This window comes from Argentina anserina, chromosome 5, assembly GCF_933775445.1.
Source record: "Argentina anserina chromosome 5, drPotAnse1.1, whole genome shotgun sequence".
Taxonomy (NCBI): domain Eukaryota; kingdom Viridiplantae; phylum Streptophyta; class Magnoliopsida; order Rosales; family Rosaceae; genus Argentina; species Argentina anserina.
This window is the reverse complement of record NC_065876.1, coordinates 353,605-368,932: the sequence shown is the minus strand read 5'-3', so window position 1 is coordinate 368,932 and position 15,328 is coordinate 353,605. Positions and strand designations below refer to the sequence as shown.

At 36.4% G+C, this 15,328-nt stretch overlaps 1 protein-coding gene across 1 annotated transcript; it reads right to left on the bottom strand.

Annotated features, from left to right (window-relative positions):
- Positions 1-3,530: 3,530 nt before the first annotated feature.
- LOC126794558 (zinc finger protein SHOOT GRAVITROPISM 5-like) lies at positions 3,531-6,310 on the bottom strand. The gene is made up of 3 exons (XM_050521305.1): positions 5,960-6,310; positions 5,438-5,837; positions 3,531-4,614 (listed from the first exon to the last, which is right to left on the bottom strand). The coding sequence occupies exons 1-3, from the start codon at positions 6,063-6,065 to the stop codon at positions 3,627-3,629; spliced, it is 1,494 nt and encodes a 497-aa protein (XP_050377262.1). The 5' UTR covers positions 6,066-6,310; the 3' UTR covers positions 3,531-3,626.
- Between the last annotated feature and the right edge of the window lie 9,018 nt (positions 6,311-15,328).

The following is a 15,328-nucleotide window of genomic DNA, read 5'->3' as shown; positions in this document are numbered from 1 at the left end:
TTTGTTTGGGAGAGACAAACATGGGAGATTCTATCATATATATACCTGTGAATTCAATCCTGGGATAAGAAGCAGGTTCTACAAATATCTTTGACGTCTTCGGTAGAGTGTGATTCTTATATCAGCTGTTGGAAAACAAGTGGTGGAATTTGAAATTAAGAGTATAATTCGAATGAGCCTCAGTGTGTTTCTTCCTAATAAGGCCCTCATCACTGGGTAGCTAGTTTAAGTGGGATTTGATGGGACGCATGCAAATGAAGTTAATTTAGTGTGATGAGAATATAGAGGTTATGTGCGAATCATGAATTATTGACTTTGCCGGGAAAGATCGATCTACATCGATATGGGGATAATGGCATGAGCTGGATAGGAATGGTGTCTATACCTGTAACATGTATAAAATTTATCATGCTGAAGTGAAATTCGGTGGGGAAATGAGTGGCAATGGTTTCTGACTCTCTGTTCACGGTTCACTCTTGATCGATGTGTGGTGATTGGCGTGAGAATATTAATAATATCTTTGGCTTCTGGCTTTTCTTTCTGTGAAGTCACTGTAATTATATAATGCATGTCCTCATGCTACAGTGTACAAGCTGGCATGTCAAATGTATGGTAGCAACTAGCAAGCGTAGCTTAATTTGAAACTCTCGTGCATTACTTCATTGACGAAATAATAGTATTTGGGTGTTGCAATTCGATCATAAAAGCTTAATTAGCAAGTCTACGCGCCAACAGTAGTGTTGGTCCTCGCGTCCTTGATCATCAGTACGTCTTGATATGCGTTATCTAATTTAGTCGATGATGATATGCGTTATCTAATTTAGGTTATGTGTTCTAATTAAGTACGTACTGATGGATGGGATCAAATCTAAGTTCATGAACCCGACAAAGTACAAGTTGATTTTATATAAGAGTGCTTAGAAATTAATATTCCAGATAAGCCACGTAGTTTAATGAGTTCTGAAATTAATCCAAAAACAAATTTCATCTGTTAAGCCAAAGATGTAATGTGATAGTATGCAGCTCAGATGAATATATATATATATATATATATATATATATATATATATGCGTGTGTGTGTTACATTGCACTTGATCCAAATATGGGGTCTTAATTTATAACTTACTACTCTGTAATTAACATGCATGTAACGTGTCGCTAGATACTCAGACAAAGATTAAACTGGTTTGATTATGTTCCATGCATGACCCATTGACTCCAGTGCGCGCTAGTATCTTGTGCTTTTTAATTGCATGTCACGTTTAGCCTTTAAGCTCATTAACAATCTCTAAATCTCTTAATTACTTAACTCAAAAAAAAAAAAAACACATTCGTGAAGCTAAATCCACACTTCGGGAGTTCAGGACACTTCCGTCTTTCTGATTCTTCTTGTTTACGCGCGGTTACCTATTTATTCATTCATTGTTATACTGCATGTGTATATACAGTTATACACATTATAGATTTTTAGATGTTCCATGTCAAATCTTACTCTTACTTACAACACTAGATGCTAGCTTTCTGGTGATCGAATACGTACGTATTTCTAATACAATTAAGAATTCTATATATGCTCGAGATTTCGATTTCATTGTAACGTACCCTCTCTATTAAAATGGATTGGGCTTTAATATTCATGTCCAATGTTACTGACTATTGAAGCAGCTTTTTCGTAGGGATTGGGCTACCTGAATTGGGGTATGGGCCTTTTTAAGGTATTTTCTTTTGAGGGGAATTTATAGGGAAAATCATACAGTACTATACATTGTTGCTGCATAGTATGCAACACGTACATGCTTCTCAGACCAATTTCTTTAAAAAAAAAACACCTCACACCCCGTGCTAAGCACATCCCATCGCACTTCTTAGTGCATGTATCCTAAGTACGTACTACTGTACCATAGATGAACCCAATTTATATCTCCTACATATATCATGTGAGATTTCGGAAGTCCGTTTGTAGTTGTATTAGACCGGCCACTTTGCCAATTTAGACCGTTTCTAGTCCATTTTAGTTGTATTAGACCAGCCACTATACATATATATTTGAAAAGTTTCATTACAAATTACATTAATAACAGTGGCACGTAAAAAAAAAGGAAAAAAAAAATGCTTGTGAGATGAATCAATTAGGTAAATAAGAATAAGAAAGAACTTGATGAGTGGGGATCACTCACTGGGAACTGCAGGGAGGGGTCAGCTAACAGAGACGAAGAAAGGTGAGGAGAACACAGGGTCCGTCCAATAAGAAAAGCGAAGTAACCACCGGGTTTTAGGTTTTAGCTGCTTCTGGCCTTCTGCACCATGACTCATGACTATTGCTTGGCCTTTGTCTGGTTCAGTAGCGTGTTCACGTTATTTTAAAAGTATTAAAGATCGAGGAGAGAAGCTCATATATATATAGTTTGCTAGGTTTGAATGGCAGCTACGTAGCAGAAGCAGTTTCTTTTCCAAGCTTAAGTAAAGTTGGCCATCAACTCAAAAAAAGCATTGAATGGTCTCTGCATATTTGGAAAGATGCTGTGCTTGTGCTCTGCAGAACTGGGCGCTGATTCTTATGCAAGTGAGTGAATGAGTTGTACTCATCAGTACTCACTTTGAGGTCAGGTCATTATATATGGTGTCTTGCATAATAATTACGAACAATGAATGGATCGAGTTTGTTTGTGTCTGTTTGGTTTGGCATGGGGACGCTTCTGAGAGTGACTTTTGAACCTGTCATTAACCACCACTGTGATATATTGGAACTGAAAAACTTGGTGATCGCTCTGCTCCCCTCATCATCTTCTTCTTCTTCTTCATGCATATCATCTCTGATCGAACTCCCTTCTTTAGTTTGTTAGCATTTATGTGTCACCAGACCACACCACCACTCTCTGCACCATCGATCTGCATCGCCACCAACGAACAACTATCACCTCAACCAAGAACCCCTCTACCTCATTTTCTCTGAATAGCTAGCTGAGACCCTGAGACATTATTTTTATGAAAAGCTTAATGCCTGGGTTGGCTTAGCTGGGTGAGGACCTTCGATCCATTATGATCTCCATATACTCCAAACAGAAAAGCCAAACACTAAACAATAGGCTGTAGCTGCGTAGCTCTTTGATCGAATGTTTGATGAAGTATCATATCTAGACTTATTAGAGGGTGCATGTATCTGGGAAATGCCCTAATGCTTTTGGACCTCAAGAACAGATCGAAGATTTTATTATATACAGGCCGGTAAGCTAAATAGTGAACACAAAGTAAAAAAAAAAAAACCTAGTGTATTAATGGAACAATGAAGACATTACTCAAAATATATAGGGCCAACTACGTACGTACTGACATATTAAGACTTAAGAGTAATACAATCTGGTTGTTGAAGACCATGATATATATTCAGCAAATCATCATCATATATACTCTTCAATTAGATACCAAATTAATCAACAAATAACAGCGCACGTACATCTTGCAAGATACATACAACACGTATTTGTCTTCGATCCTCAGCTTAATATTATCATCACAATAACAAGCTTTTGTTATTGTTATATGAAATACATGCAGAATATCAACATCCATTAACATAAAAACAAAGGAAAACAAATATAAGTTTACATGAGTTGGAGGAAACCTATTACGGTTTAGCAGATGAATTTGTCCGATCAACTACTCGAGTAGCAATTGCATTGATCTCTAACTGGTCACCTTCTGTTGTGCTTGTTATAGCCGATGACATATAACTGAACCGTCTGAACGCCAGAGAGTTCTCATGAGGGTTTGCTTGCCTTGTTCGAGCTTGAAATTGTTGCTTGCACGCATGACAAGTGATTTGCAGAATTGTGGAGTTGATTTTCTTAACGGCATGCTCTTTCAAAGCTTGCGCCTTGTCCAGTTCAGCTTGAGCTTGTTGCCTTATTCTCTTGGCATTTGCAAACTCTTGCTCGGCTAGCTCAATCTGCTGCTCCGCTTGCTGTCTTGCCTCTTCGGCGTAAGCCTTTTCCGCCATGGCAAGCCTTAACTGCTCTCGTGCTTCTTCTTTAATTATCTTTGATCTTGATGCTGATTCACCAGCTGGTTTCATCTGTTGGTGGTGATGCTCATTAGTACTAGTGCTGCTTTCCCTCGGAGAGTTTCTGTTGGATTCGATATAAATATTCTTTTGATGATGATGATCACCAACATTGTCACACGATCCGATTGAGAGCTGGAGCTGAGTAGAATGGTTTTCGACCTCTCTCTTAGATGACGAAGACACCGAGACTTCAATATGGCTAGGATTGTTGGCATTTGACGTGGTGGCAAGCTGAAGATCCAGATTGTACAAGCTGTTTGCATTAATATTCTTAGTCGACGAGTGTCGATTCCGATCACCAATATCGTGGTCAGCAGGAGGACTTCTTAAGATCAATTTGGTGTTGTCATGAACCGGCTTTGGCACCACCAAAGCTGTAGCTGACGGCCAATTAGGAGTAGTCCTGCTGCTGAAATTGGTTTCACTCGACGCACTTGGACTGGAAGCCGTTCTTGATAAGCATGCCGGCTGTTGTAGCACTACTGCTTGCGCTTCCGACCGTAGACGATCCATGTTGCAAGCATCTTGATGTTCAATGAAACTCTCAACCCTACGTGCAAATAAAACAAAACAAATTAAAGTACTTGAAGAGTTTACAATTGTTACAATCTATGAAATATATAGTTTAAGTTCAGGTTAACTGCTTTTAAAAGAATTCGTCCAAAAAAAACTTAGTTTAAAAGAAGATAAAGGAAGTCAAATTAATACTGTGTACGTATTCTCATATTGTGGCATGGCATTAAGGATCTGATGTAGGTGTTGAAAACAAGGCACAAGAAAGATCAGCAGTACATATATACAGTATTACAAATACGAAAAGGAAGAACATAAATGGTTATTTACTTTGATGGGGAGAATATTTCTTAATTGAGATTAACCTATAATTAGCCACAGGCTCCAGAGCTGAAGCTGCAGGTAGTCTAGTCAAGAATTACAATGACGATGATATATTCATATACTAGCTTAACTATAGGTACATAGCCGTTTTACGTCTCGGGATGCTAATTAAAATGAGAAAAAAAAAAACGTAAGCAAACAAATGATGAATCTGATATAACTATAACCTAAGGAAACTGATCCTTTGGGAAATGCGTCTCAACGATACTGAGGAAAACCAGTAGTACAATTCAAGTTATCGTCGTCAGTCAAGAGTACCCAAAGGCTAGAAACCCTTTTTGTTCACTTTTTCAAAGTCAAACCCCAACTAACAAAAAGCTCCCTATACATGATCATGATGATGCATTTTGAATTTATAATAATTAATATAAATATCTTTTTCCGATCCTTTGCCCTCTGGAATAATATTATTGATGATCTTTAGAATGTAAAAGAAGAAAGAATTAGAGGATGATATACTTGAAGATGAATTTAACCTTGAGAAAACGCGGCCACAGTCGCAAGAATGGCCTCGGGTGCCGCAGGTCTTGAGATGTGCTTTGTAGTCAGATTGAACTGCGTAGCCTTTCGAGCATTTCTCACAAACCCATTGCTTGTGGTTGCTGTGCTTCCTTCTGAAGTGCTTCTTAATCCCAACCAGATCACCCAGCGCGTGGCACGGGTCGTGGTGCAGGCAGCTCGGTTCGGGGCATACGAATACCCGTTTTCTCACCACCGGAGTCTCTCTCTTCAGTAGCTTCCAGGGCACCTTGTGACGTCTCCGGTGCATCTGCAGATTCTGGTCCCTCTGAAACCCCTGGTTGCAGATCTCGCATACATAACGATCCGATTCCAGTAACGTTTTCGGTGAGAGCGACACTACCTCCGCATCTGGATCTGTTACGTAATATCAAAGCCGAATCAGAAAAAAACTAGGTAATGGTAGAACATGATTATCAACAGGTCATGTACAAATATATAAGAAACTTAAGTGATCGAAACTTTGATGATATGTATACCTGGAGTTCCTGCAGGCCTCCTTTTCCTTTTGTTGTTGTTACCATTTTCCAAGCATGAAAAAGGGTCGGAACAAGGAACTGAGGAAGACGAGTTGTTGGCTAGCATAGGTGAAGTGCAACGATCGATGAAGATGGCAAAGTGATATCTCTGTAATTAAGGAAGGTGATATTGGGGAGAAGGTGGGTGGGGGAGAGAGAGATAAAGAGCTGCAAGACTAACTAGCTATGCAGGAGAGGAAGCAAATTAAAAGGTCTGTCTTCTCTTTCGGTTACCTCATCAGCTTTGCTTTTGTTTATCTTTTGATGAAGCTCTCAGGCTTTTTCACCAAATAGCTTTCTCTTCACTATCTCATCATCATATATATATAATTCTTCTCCTTCTGTATCTATCTAGCTACTAAATGATATTGCTGAAGATGTAGAGAATTCTCTTCTTAATAAGCTGCTTCAAAAGGAAGGAGAGGGAGAGAGAAAGTGAGAAAGACAGGGATAGAGAGAGAGAGAGAAAGAGAGCCAATCAGAAAGCTCAGAGCTAGATCCCACAAGCAGAAATGGGCTCCAGAAAAGAAAAAAAAAATCCTCATAAAGGAACAAAACAATCTCATAATTCAGTTTCAGGCAGTAATTTTCTGGGAAAACTTAATTTGCATGCATTAATACCAGAGCCAAGCTCCAGATAAATAAATAAATAAATATATATATATATATATATATACACACACGTACGCAACTTTCCCATCTTCGATTTCACTTCTTCTATATACAGTCAAATTTCATAAAGCAGCAAAAGCGATCATGGTAAAGCATAGCAATGATATGTGCATTTGACAAGACTGCCCTTGCCACTCAATTTAAGCATGTCCGACTTGATCAATTTGACGCAGCTTTTGCAAAGGTGTGATGAGGATATGATGTCGTCCTCAAGGGCATAGTAGTCAAAAGGGCACACATAGAAAGTGTTAACGATACGCTCTTTAATAGGCTAAACATCGTGATTGTTCACCGTTTTAGGGTCCGATTGGCCCAAAAATTCATTGCAGGTATTATTAGCCCATTAGGACAATTTGGTAAGTTCATTGGTTACATCGCATGTATCTCTATAAATACGCATCTCCTCTCCACATTAAGATAAGCCTCTACTCTCACCTCTTATCATACTTAACTCTACATGTTTATCTTTGTAGATAACTTAGACATTAGAGCGTTGAAGGCCCGCGAACCCGGCCTTCTCCCCGTAACACCGTGTGTTTGTGCATCTCAGGTGACGAAGAGCTTCATCGGTTTGTGGAGTTCCGACGCCGGAAACCCGATGTAACATTTGGCGCTCGAAGGAGGATCCTCGACAGCCCCACACCCATAGCTCTCCGTGAGCAATTCCACAGTTTTTTCTGGATTTCACCCTCTCCGTATTTGGCTTCTGGGTTTTCAAATTTGGCATAGAGTTTGAGGAGAGAGGAAGTAGATATGGGCTTCTCTCTCTGTAGACACATGAAAATTAATGAAGTAAATTATCTTCGTTAAATAATTAAATCGACCAAGAGCCCGACAAAATTGCACACATGGCCAAAAGTCAACAAAGTTGGTGCGGATCCAAATAAAACTCGTGTCAACACATAAACGGATGATCGTAATCAAAGGTACGTGATTCCGACTTAAATCAAAAATTGAATGTTATTAACAATTCGAAATGGTAATCAGACATTTTATTAAATTAATAAATTCATTAACGACTATAATTAAATCAACTATTTCCTGTTTAATTTAGTTATGAGAATAACTAATTTTGAATTAATCAGAAAATACATATTGATTTAATTATACAATTAAAGAAATTTATTATTTTAGTGTTATTAAAATATTCTACAAAATATAAACCTTGACACTATAAATACCCCCTTCAACATGAAGAGAAGGTGGTGGAGAAGAAGGGAAAAAATCACTTGAGCAAGATCACTCTCGACAAATTCTAAAGTCTCTCAAATCTACGAAGAATCATCAAGCAGCCAAATCGCTCGTTCTTCATCAAATCCAAATCCAAACTCAAGTCCACGAAGAATCATCAAGCGGTCAAATCGCTCGTTCTTCATCAAATCCAAATCCAAACTCAAGTCCACGAAGAATCATCAAGCGGTCAAATCGCTCGTTCTTCATCAAATCCAAATCGAACTCAAACTCAAATTCTCAAGATCAAGTGCACGTCACCCTTGAGCCAAGTCATATACGGAGATAGAATCAGAGGAGTTCACAAAGATTGTAACCCCGCTCCTAATATTTAATAAATCACATTTTATTTGTACACGTGTCTGCATTCTCTTATTGGTTTCATATTCGCGTTATACACTCTCATATGTCACAATTAATTTAGAAGCTTTGTGTTGCTTCACCTCCACCATCAGCATACTCGCCAAGCTCCAGCGAGTCAACACCGACATCGACGTTATCCGATGATCACCGGAAAGCCGTTTTCAGATTTGGGGGTTTATAATGACAGATACAGATGGATATCATCCCATCTCGCGGGGGGGGGGGGGGGGGGGGGGGGAGGCGACTCAATCAACGTTCAACATTGATTCAATATCCCACAATGCCAAAAACACCAACCGAAAGCTACTGGGTTTCGTTGAATATGCAAAAGCCAAAACTGGCAAGATCTCTTCAGGAACAGTTGCATATGGTTTAATCCTATCTTGGCAGTGTCACACCGGCTTAAATCCACCTTTAGCATATATTCAACACATCCAAATTACAACAAACCAGCTACTGAGTTCAACAATTTGCAAAAATTGAATTCTTGATTGAGGACATAGAAGGGAAATCTGATTTACACGGTCTATTGAAATTCCAAGTTACGATGAACCATATTATTTCAAATAAATGGAAACATTACAAATCTAAACCACACATACCACCATGCATGCATATCGTGAAAATAAGGAGTATGAACATGAAATTTTCCCACACTCTCTAGACAGCGTATGCCCTGGTTATGCATATATACGGTGTTAGTTGCTCCATGAATTATGTGAACAATACACTTACATATATATATAATACAATGCAAATGCTTATAACATTCGATATTCCTTAGCATCTTATAAAGTTAGAATGTTAAAATAAACTCAAAAATGTATAAGAACTCGATTTGTTGATCTTAATTAAGCTCATGTTAACTTTTTTATTACATCTTAATACACTACGACAAACATTGTAGCAGATTCAAACATTTAAATTAGAAGAAAGAGCACCTAAAAGATTGATGGTTTATCGTCCTCGTGGCTCTACATGTCCCAAGTCAGTTTTCTGTCTTTTATTCAATTATCTTGGTAATTTTTACAAGTAAAAATCATGAAATTTAAAGTTGAAAACAACTTATACTTATTGTAAATTGATTATATATAACATTTAATTAAATACATGGAATTATATAAATAAATGGTTGAAATCCTGTTCCAGCTCAATTAATTGAGAAATGACATGTACGTGGGCAGAATCAATATATAGGATTAGTCTTCAACGGGTTTAAAGATTATAACCTGCATGTCGAGGGCCTATACGTCGATAATGTAAGTTGATGCATGTATAGAATGTAAATTAAGGAAGACTAAGAATCACACAATCGTTTTATTTGTATGTCCGTAAGGTCTTGTGGTTGTTCCTCAATCTTATACTTCACGAAATATTAAAGGGAAAGACAAGTAATTAATTTAAGGATGCATGCAGTATTAACCAGCTAGTAATATGCAGTATAAACTCTAATCCCGACAGCAGGCCCATGAATTTATGTTGTATTTGGCAGAAGTACATGAGCTATCATGTCACATTTAATTATTATGAACGTTAGATGAAAAGATGAAAGAACAGGGAAGAATTTAGGCCATATTTGTTTCAAGGAAACTAGAGCATGAGAAAGAAATTAGTTCCAAAATGATTGGAAAATAAGGGGGAAAATGTTTTCCTCCCCACCAGGGCAGGGGCGGATCCAGGATGAGAACTCCCTCTAGGCTAATTAAGATTTCTTAAAGGATCTTTTGTTTTCCAAATGTTTATGTTCCTTTTTTTTTTAGGGGTGTGTTTGTTTGTTTTTTAAATCAAAGACTATGTGAAGTGAAATCAATAGTTTTCTACCCTATTTTGTGAAGCAAAATCATAAAGGGAAGTGTTGGAAAGAAAACAAGAACAAATGTAAGAAATACTAGTAGAAAATAGAAGAACATTGTGAGAGCAAAAAGAAGACAAGATAGAAACATAGAATAAAATTATAAAGAAGGGAAGAAAAAAATAATAATATTTCCAAAGGTAATTCGAACCAAAGATATGGGAATTTAATGAGAGTCTAAAATAAGACTCAGCCACAACTGAACTAGAGACATGAGAAATTAATGTACATAAATAATTAACAAGATGTTTGTCTATACTTAAGCTCATAAAGCCTACAACATAGATACGCCCCTGCTCCCCACCATTATGTAATCATTTTCCCAACCAAATTTTACAATCATTATTAAACTTTTTGGACTAAATTGCCCTGCATTTTTTTTACCATATATAAGGGTATTATATGAAAATGGGCTGAATTTTTGATTCATTTCCCTATCAACACCAAACACCGGAAAAAAAACCCGATAGGAAATTAATATTCTCATGGCAATGGAAAGAGTAAGGATTTGGTTTCAATTCATTTCCATTCCATGAACAAACCGTGGCCTTATAGGAAATATATCGGAATATATCTTGGGGTCCGTTATTATATTATATTTTATATCAGAGTTGTGTACAACAGGGGTGGATCTTTTACAAGCTTAGGGATGCTCAAGCATCCCAAGTCACTTAGAAAGACAAAAAAAATTGGTATTAATTTTTTTTAATTAGGACTAGCATCCCCTACTATCTCTCACACTCAATCCCTCCACCAACACATATACATACACACACCCACACCCAATCTCTTCCCACACCAACTTCTCTAATCTCACACGGACCACTATTTTTTTTTCTTTTTATCTCTTGTGTCTTCTTCTCCCTTCTTTTTTTCTATAAAATCTAACTCTAAAAACTAAAGCCTAATTCTTAAATTCGAGTGATTAACTTCGCGACCTCCACTCCTCTAGTGAGCACTAGATGTCATGATTGAATTGAGGATTTTCCCATTTGGGATTTCTGGCTTTCTACGTTTGCTTTCCATCCACCCTCGGTTACATATGTTTGGAGGTATTTTGATGTAGATAATGTAAAACAATCAGTTCAAAAGTGAATCACATAGTATTTTGAGTACATTGTCAAAAACAAAATTTGTCTTCGGCCAAATTTCAAATCCTCCATAAATTACAATTATAGATCAAGCATCCCCTAAACACCTGTCCAAGATCCGCCACTGGTGTACAGTTTATGCTTATATAGTAACATAATGTAGAACTATTTTTTGTTTTATGTTGAATCTGTATTAATTATGTTACTGTGATCAATTAATAGTACTTAGTTTTAAGAGTTTATTTCACCCTGGAGTTCTAGTTCTATGAACATCTTGCTTTGTCAACACAAGACCGCTAACGAACCTCCCGATCGTGTAGAACTAACATCAAGTATGTTAATTGTATAAAGTTTTACACTTTACTCTTCATTGAAAATTTAAGCATAGAAAAATGATAACATGATAGCATCATGCATTTACATCCCACATTTTTTTTCCGATTACAATCATGCACATCTCTCTTGATTAAATGATAAATTAAAGAATCTAAGAAAGTGTAGACACCAGAAATCTGGCCTCCTGTTTGGTGGATGCTGCCGGGCCCGAAAAAAGGGGCCCATCTCAATAAATACTCGGGCATAATTTTCACCCACCTCGCGTTCATCTTCGAAAAATCGACCTTAATTCGCTTAGTCTTGAGCTATTTATGGGTTAATTATAGTGAAAGCTAACTAACTCATCCTTCTTAAAGAAAATTAGTAAACAAATAGTCCGACACATGAGCTGCTAATTAAGTTGCTAGACCTTATTATATGTATCATATCAGTAAAGTGGATAAAGAAAGTGAAAAAATCGCATACGATGATATAGTCTTGTTTGTTAGGCCTAATTATACATAATTAGGTTGGGTTTGTTTCTTTATAATATATATGCATGACTATATGACATGGAATAAAGTTGTATTAAGTAATTAATAGTTTACTGATCAGTGATTAGGCAATATATGATTAGATTCGGGATCGAAAACACTTGAGGAGGATGATTGCAAAGGACATTCTCTAGCGAGGTTGCATGTGTTAAGAATCTGAATCCCATCATCCCTCCATTCCTCCTACATTATTATACATTAATAACTAGTTAATTAATTCAAAAGTATCAGTGTTCCTTCTTCTACATACATGATATCCACCCAAAAACACAGAGATCCATATCGCACACACATGGTCCTAGATCCATCCATCTCTCTATCTCTCTCTCTCTCTCTCTCTCTCCAAAGAATGACTTATTAATCAGAACATGCTTAAATTCATATTCATGTAACCATGCATACAAACAGAACCAAATATATTAAAACAAAAATAAACTAATACAAACAAGGGCATCTCCTCCAAATCTCAGTTTACATGGTACAAATTAATATAAACAATGCGGTACCTTTTTCTAAGTTATGGATTACTTTGAAAATCTATATGGCAATTACCAAGCGCACAATATATTGTGCCCGATTTATACTGGCATCTTCGATCTTTAACAAATAGAAAAAGAAGACATACGAGTCTTTGATCTTGAAAGATAGACAACTAATTATTAGTTCTAATTTACTTTTCTAATTAAAACGTGATTCTTGATTTACAAGAGATATTAGTTTTTCTCTTATGAATTATATTAAAATTTTGTAAAAGTGCATATAAAATTTAGGATTTATAATTATTTGGGCAAATTTTGTGTGTTTTCTGCTATTGGAGATTTACTTTATGTAATATCCTGATGTATATAGTAGTCTAGATAATGAATGATATAATATTTGATTTTACATGATACTTAATGTAATGTCTATGTAAAAGTCTATTTATTAATGAATAAATATTATGTTTATCTCTATTGATGCGTATTACATTCTCCTATAATATATTCATATGTAGATATATAAGACCAGTGTTCTAAAAAGCGTGCATCTAGGAAATAGGACGCGGGTCACCGCCTCATTTTTTGACTACTCAGTCATCCGTGGCGTTTGAGGAATTTAGCGGTTGCCTACTTGCCTAGGCGATCTATGACGGTCAAAATCAGTGGATTTTAAAATGCAGTTGAAGTAAGAGAACTTAAAGATGAAGATTTTATTTCAGATAATGATATGAAAAATGAGGAATGAGAAATTGATATTGAATTTGAGTCCAATACCGAAAGAATTTGGAGAAGAATAACTTGATATTTAGTCTTTCATTTTTTTTACAATTTACTTTTTATTCTATTATTATTGTATAAACTTTGGATTTAAGTTATTTTAAGTTTATATTATTTTGATAATTAATATTGAGCATAATTATATATTTTTAATCATATAAATACATGTATAAAAATAAATAAATATTTAGTAATTTGAATCCACCTAGGTGTCACTTAGCCGTCTAAACGCTAGGAGGTAGCTATTTGTCCAATTATTGTCTAGTGCTTTTTTGAACCTTATATATGACTATTTATCACTTCGTAAGTACATTACAATTAGATTGGAGATTGAGAAAATTGAATCTAATATATCGATACATGTAGAGAGGGATACTTCATACATTGAAATAAGCACGGCGGTGGGGAGAACAACAAAACCAGTCAACGAAATCCCTTGGCGGATCGGAGAGCATCAAATTCTGCACTTCTGCATGCAAAACCCAACGTTATTTAAAAAAAAAGTTTGATAACCATTCGTTGATCGATTACACTAATTAGCTATTGCCAGGCATATATGTGCATGTTTAAAATGGGAAGTGTTGGAGACTGTATACAGTACATGTCTTATAAATAAAATGAAATATAGATCGCATATACGGATATGTGGAGAGGGATGAATATATATGTTGGATGAATAATGGTCGACGACGTCTAATAATTTAGTGATGAGTGAGTGAGAGCAGAGGGAAGAGACCCTACTATGCTACTACCACCACCACCACCACCACACTAGTACCAGTACTGTTTCCCGATGCCCTTGTCCCTTTTGTAATTGTTTCTATTGTATTACAACCCCAACTCTCCTGACCCAACTGACAATATACCCGACATTTCACATCTTTCATTTATACTATTTTATCTTCATTGTATATTAGGTATCATCATTTCTTGTTTTTAAGTAAATTCACTTAATTGACAGGATGTAGTAACTTGACTGCACGTACTTCATTAACAGAAGGATACTTCTTAATCCCCAGCCAATTTATATATATATGCCGATTCCACAAGCAAAATTATGTACTGTCATTTCCAGCTACTCTCGCATCTCGATCGAGCTAGCATACTATCTTCTGCGCATCGCGCTCTATATGACAGGATTAATAAGTGAAGATTTAATTAGCGGAAAAGGGAATCAGGGCATATTCAAGTAATTTTGATGCTTAATTGTGTCTGCAGCTAGCTCCTACTAGAGCATGCTTGCATCATGCCATCATGGGAAATATTCTCGCAGTGTGTATCGGTTATAAGCATCGAACTGGCCAACGACGTTGTCCCACAAGCATAAGTAAAGATCTAAACAAGGCTGTGTGTAAGTTAAAGTTGTAGAGATTATTATCTATAGTTCTATACATATGAGGATAAGAATGAAAGAGAGATGACTCGTTAATTAGTTCACTTAAAGCCTGGTTAATTACTGAGTTAACATAAATTAAGAATCGATCAGATCAAACACAGAATTCTTGTCCACGTGCTCGTGCACCGGCGATTAAACTAGCTAGTTTGCAAAGTCACTACCTGCCTCAAGCTTTCTCGGACCTTCTTTGAACTACTTCATTGCAAAGAGATATGCCTAGCTAGTTCGTATGTAATCAAATTGATCATTGTATATCATGTTACCCGCTACCATGCATGAACTAACCACAAATAAATTAACATGACGTGAGCTTAATCAATTGCTTAATTTCGATCTGGCATGGTTTTAAAGCTAAAGTATGCATCAGTACTATCACCAAAACATATTCGTGATGGATCTTATGCATGTAGTAATTATTTTTCGCGGAGATACATATACAGATTTACTATACTTGGTTTCATTAATTTATCAAACCAGTACCTAGCAATTAACTTATAAGAAACATTGTGCAGCTGCAGCTAGCAATTTGGATTGGATGAGAATAATATTCGATGCTGATGCAATGTGCAGCAGCATGCATGAATGCATGATTACTAGTAGA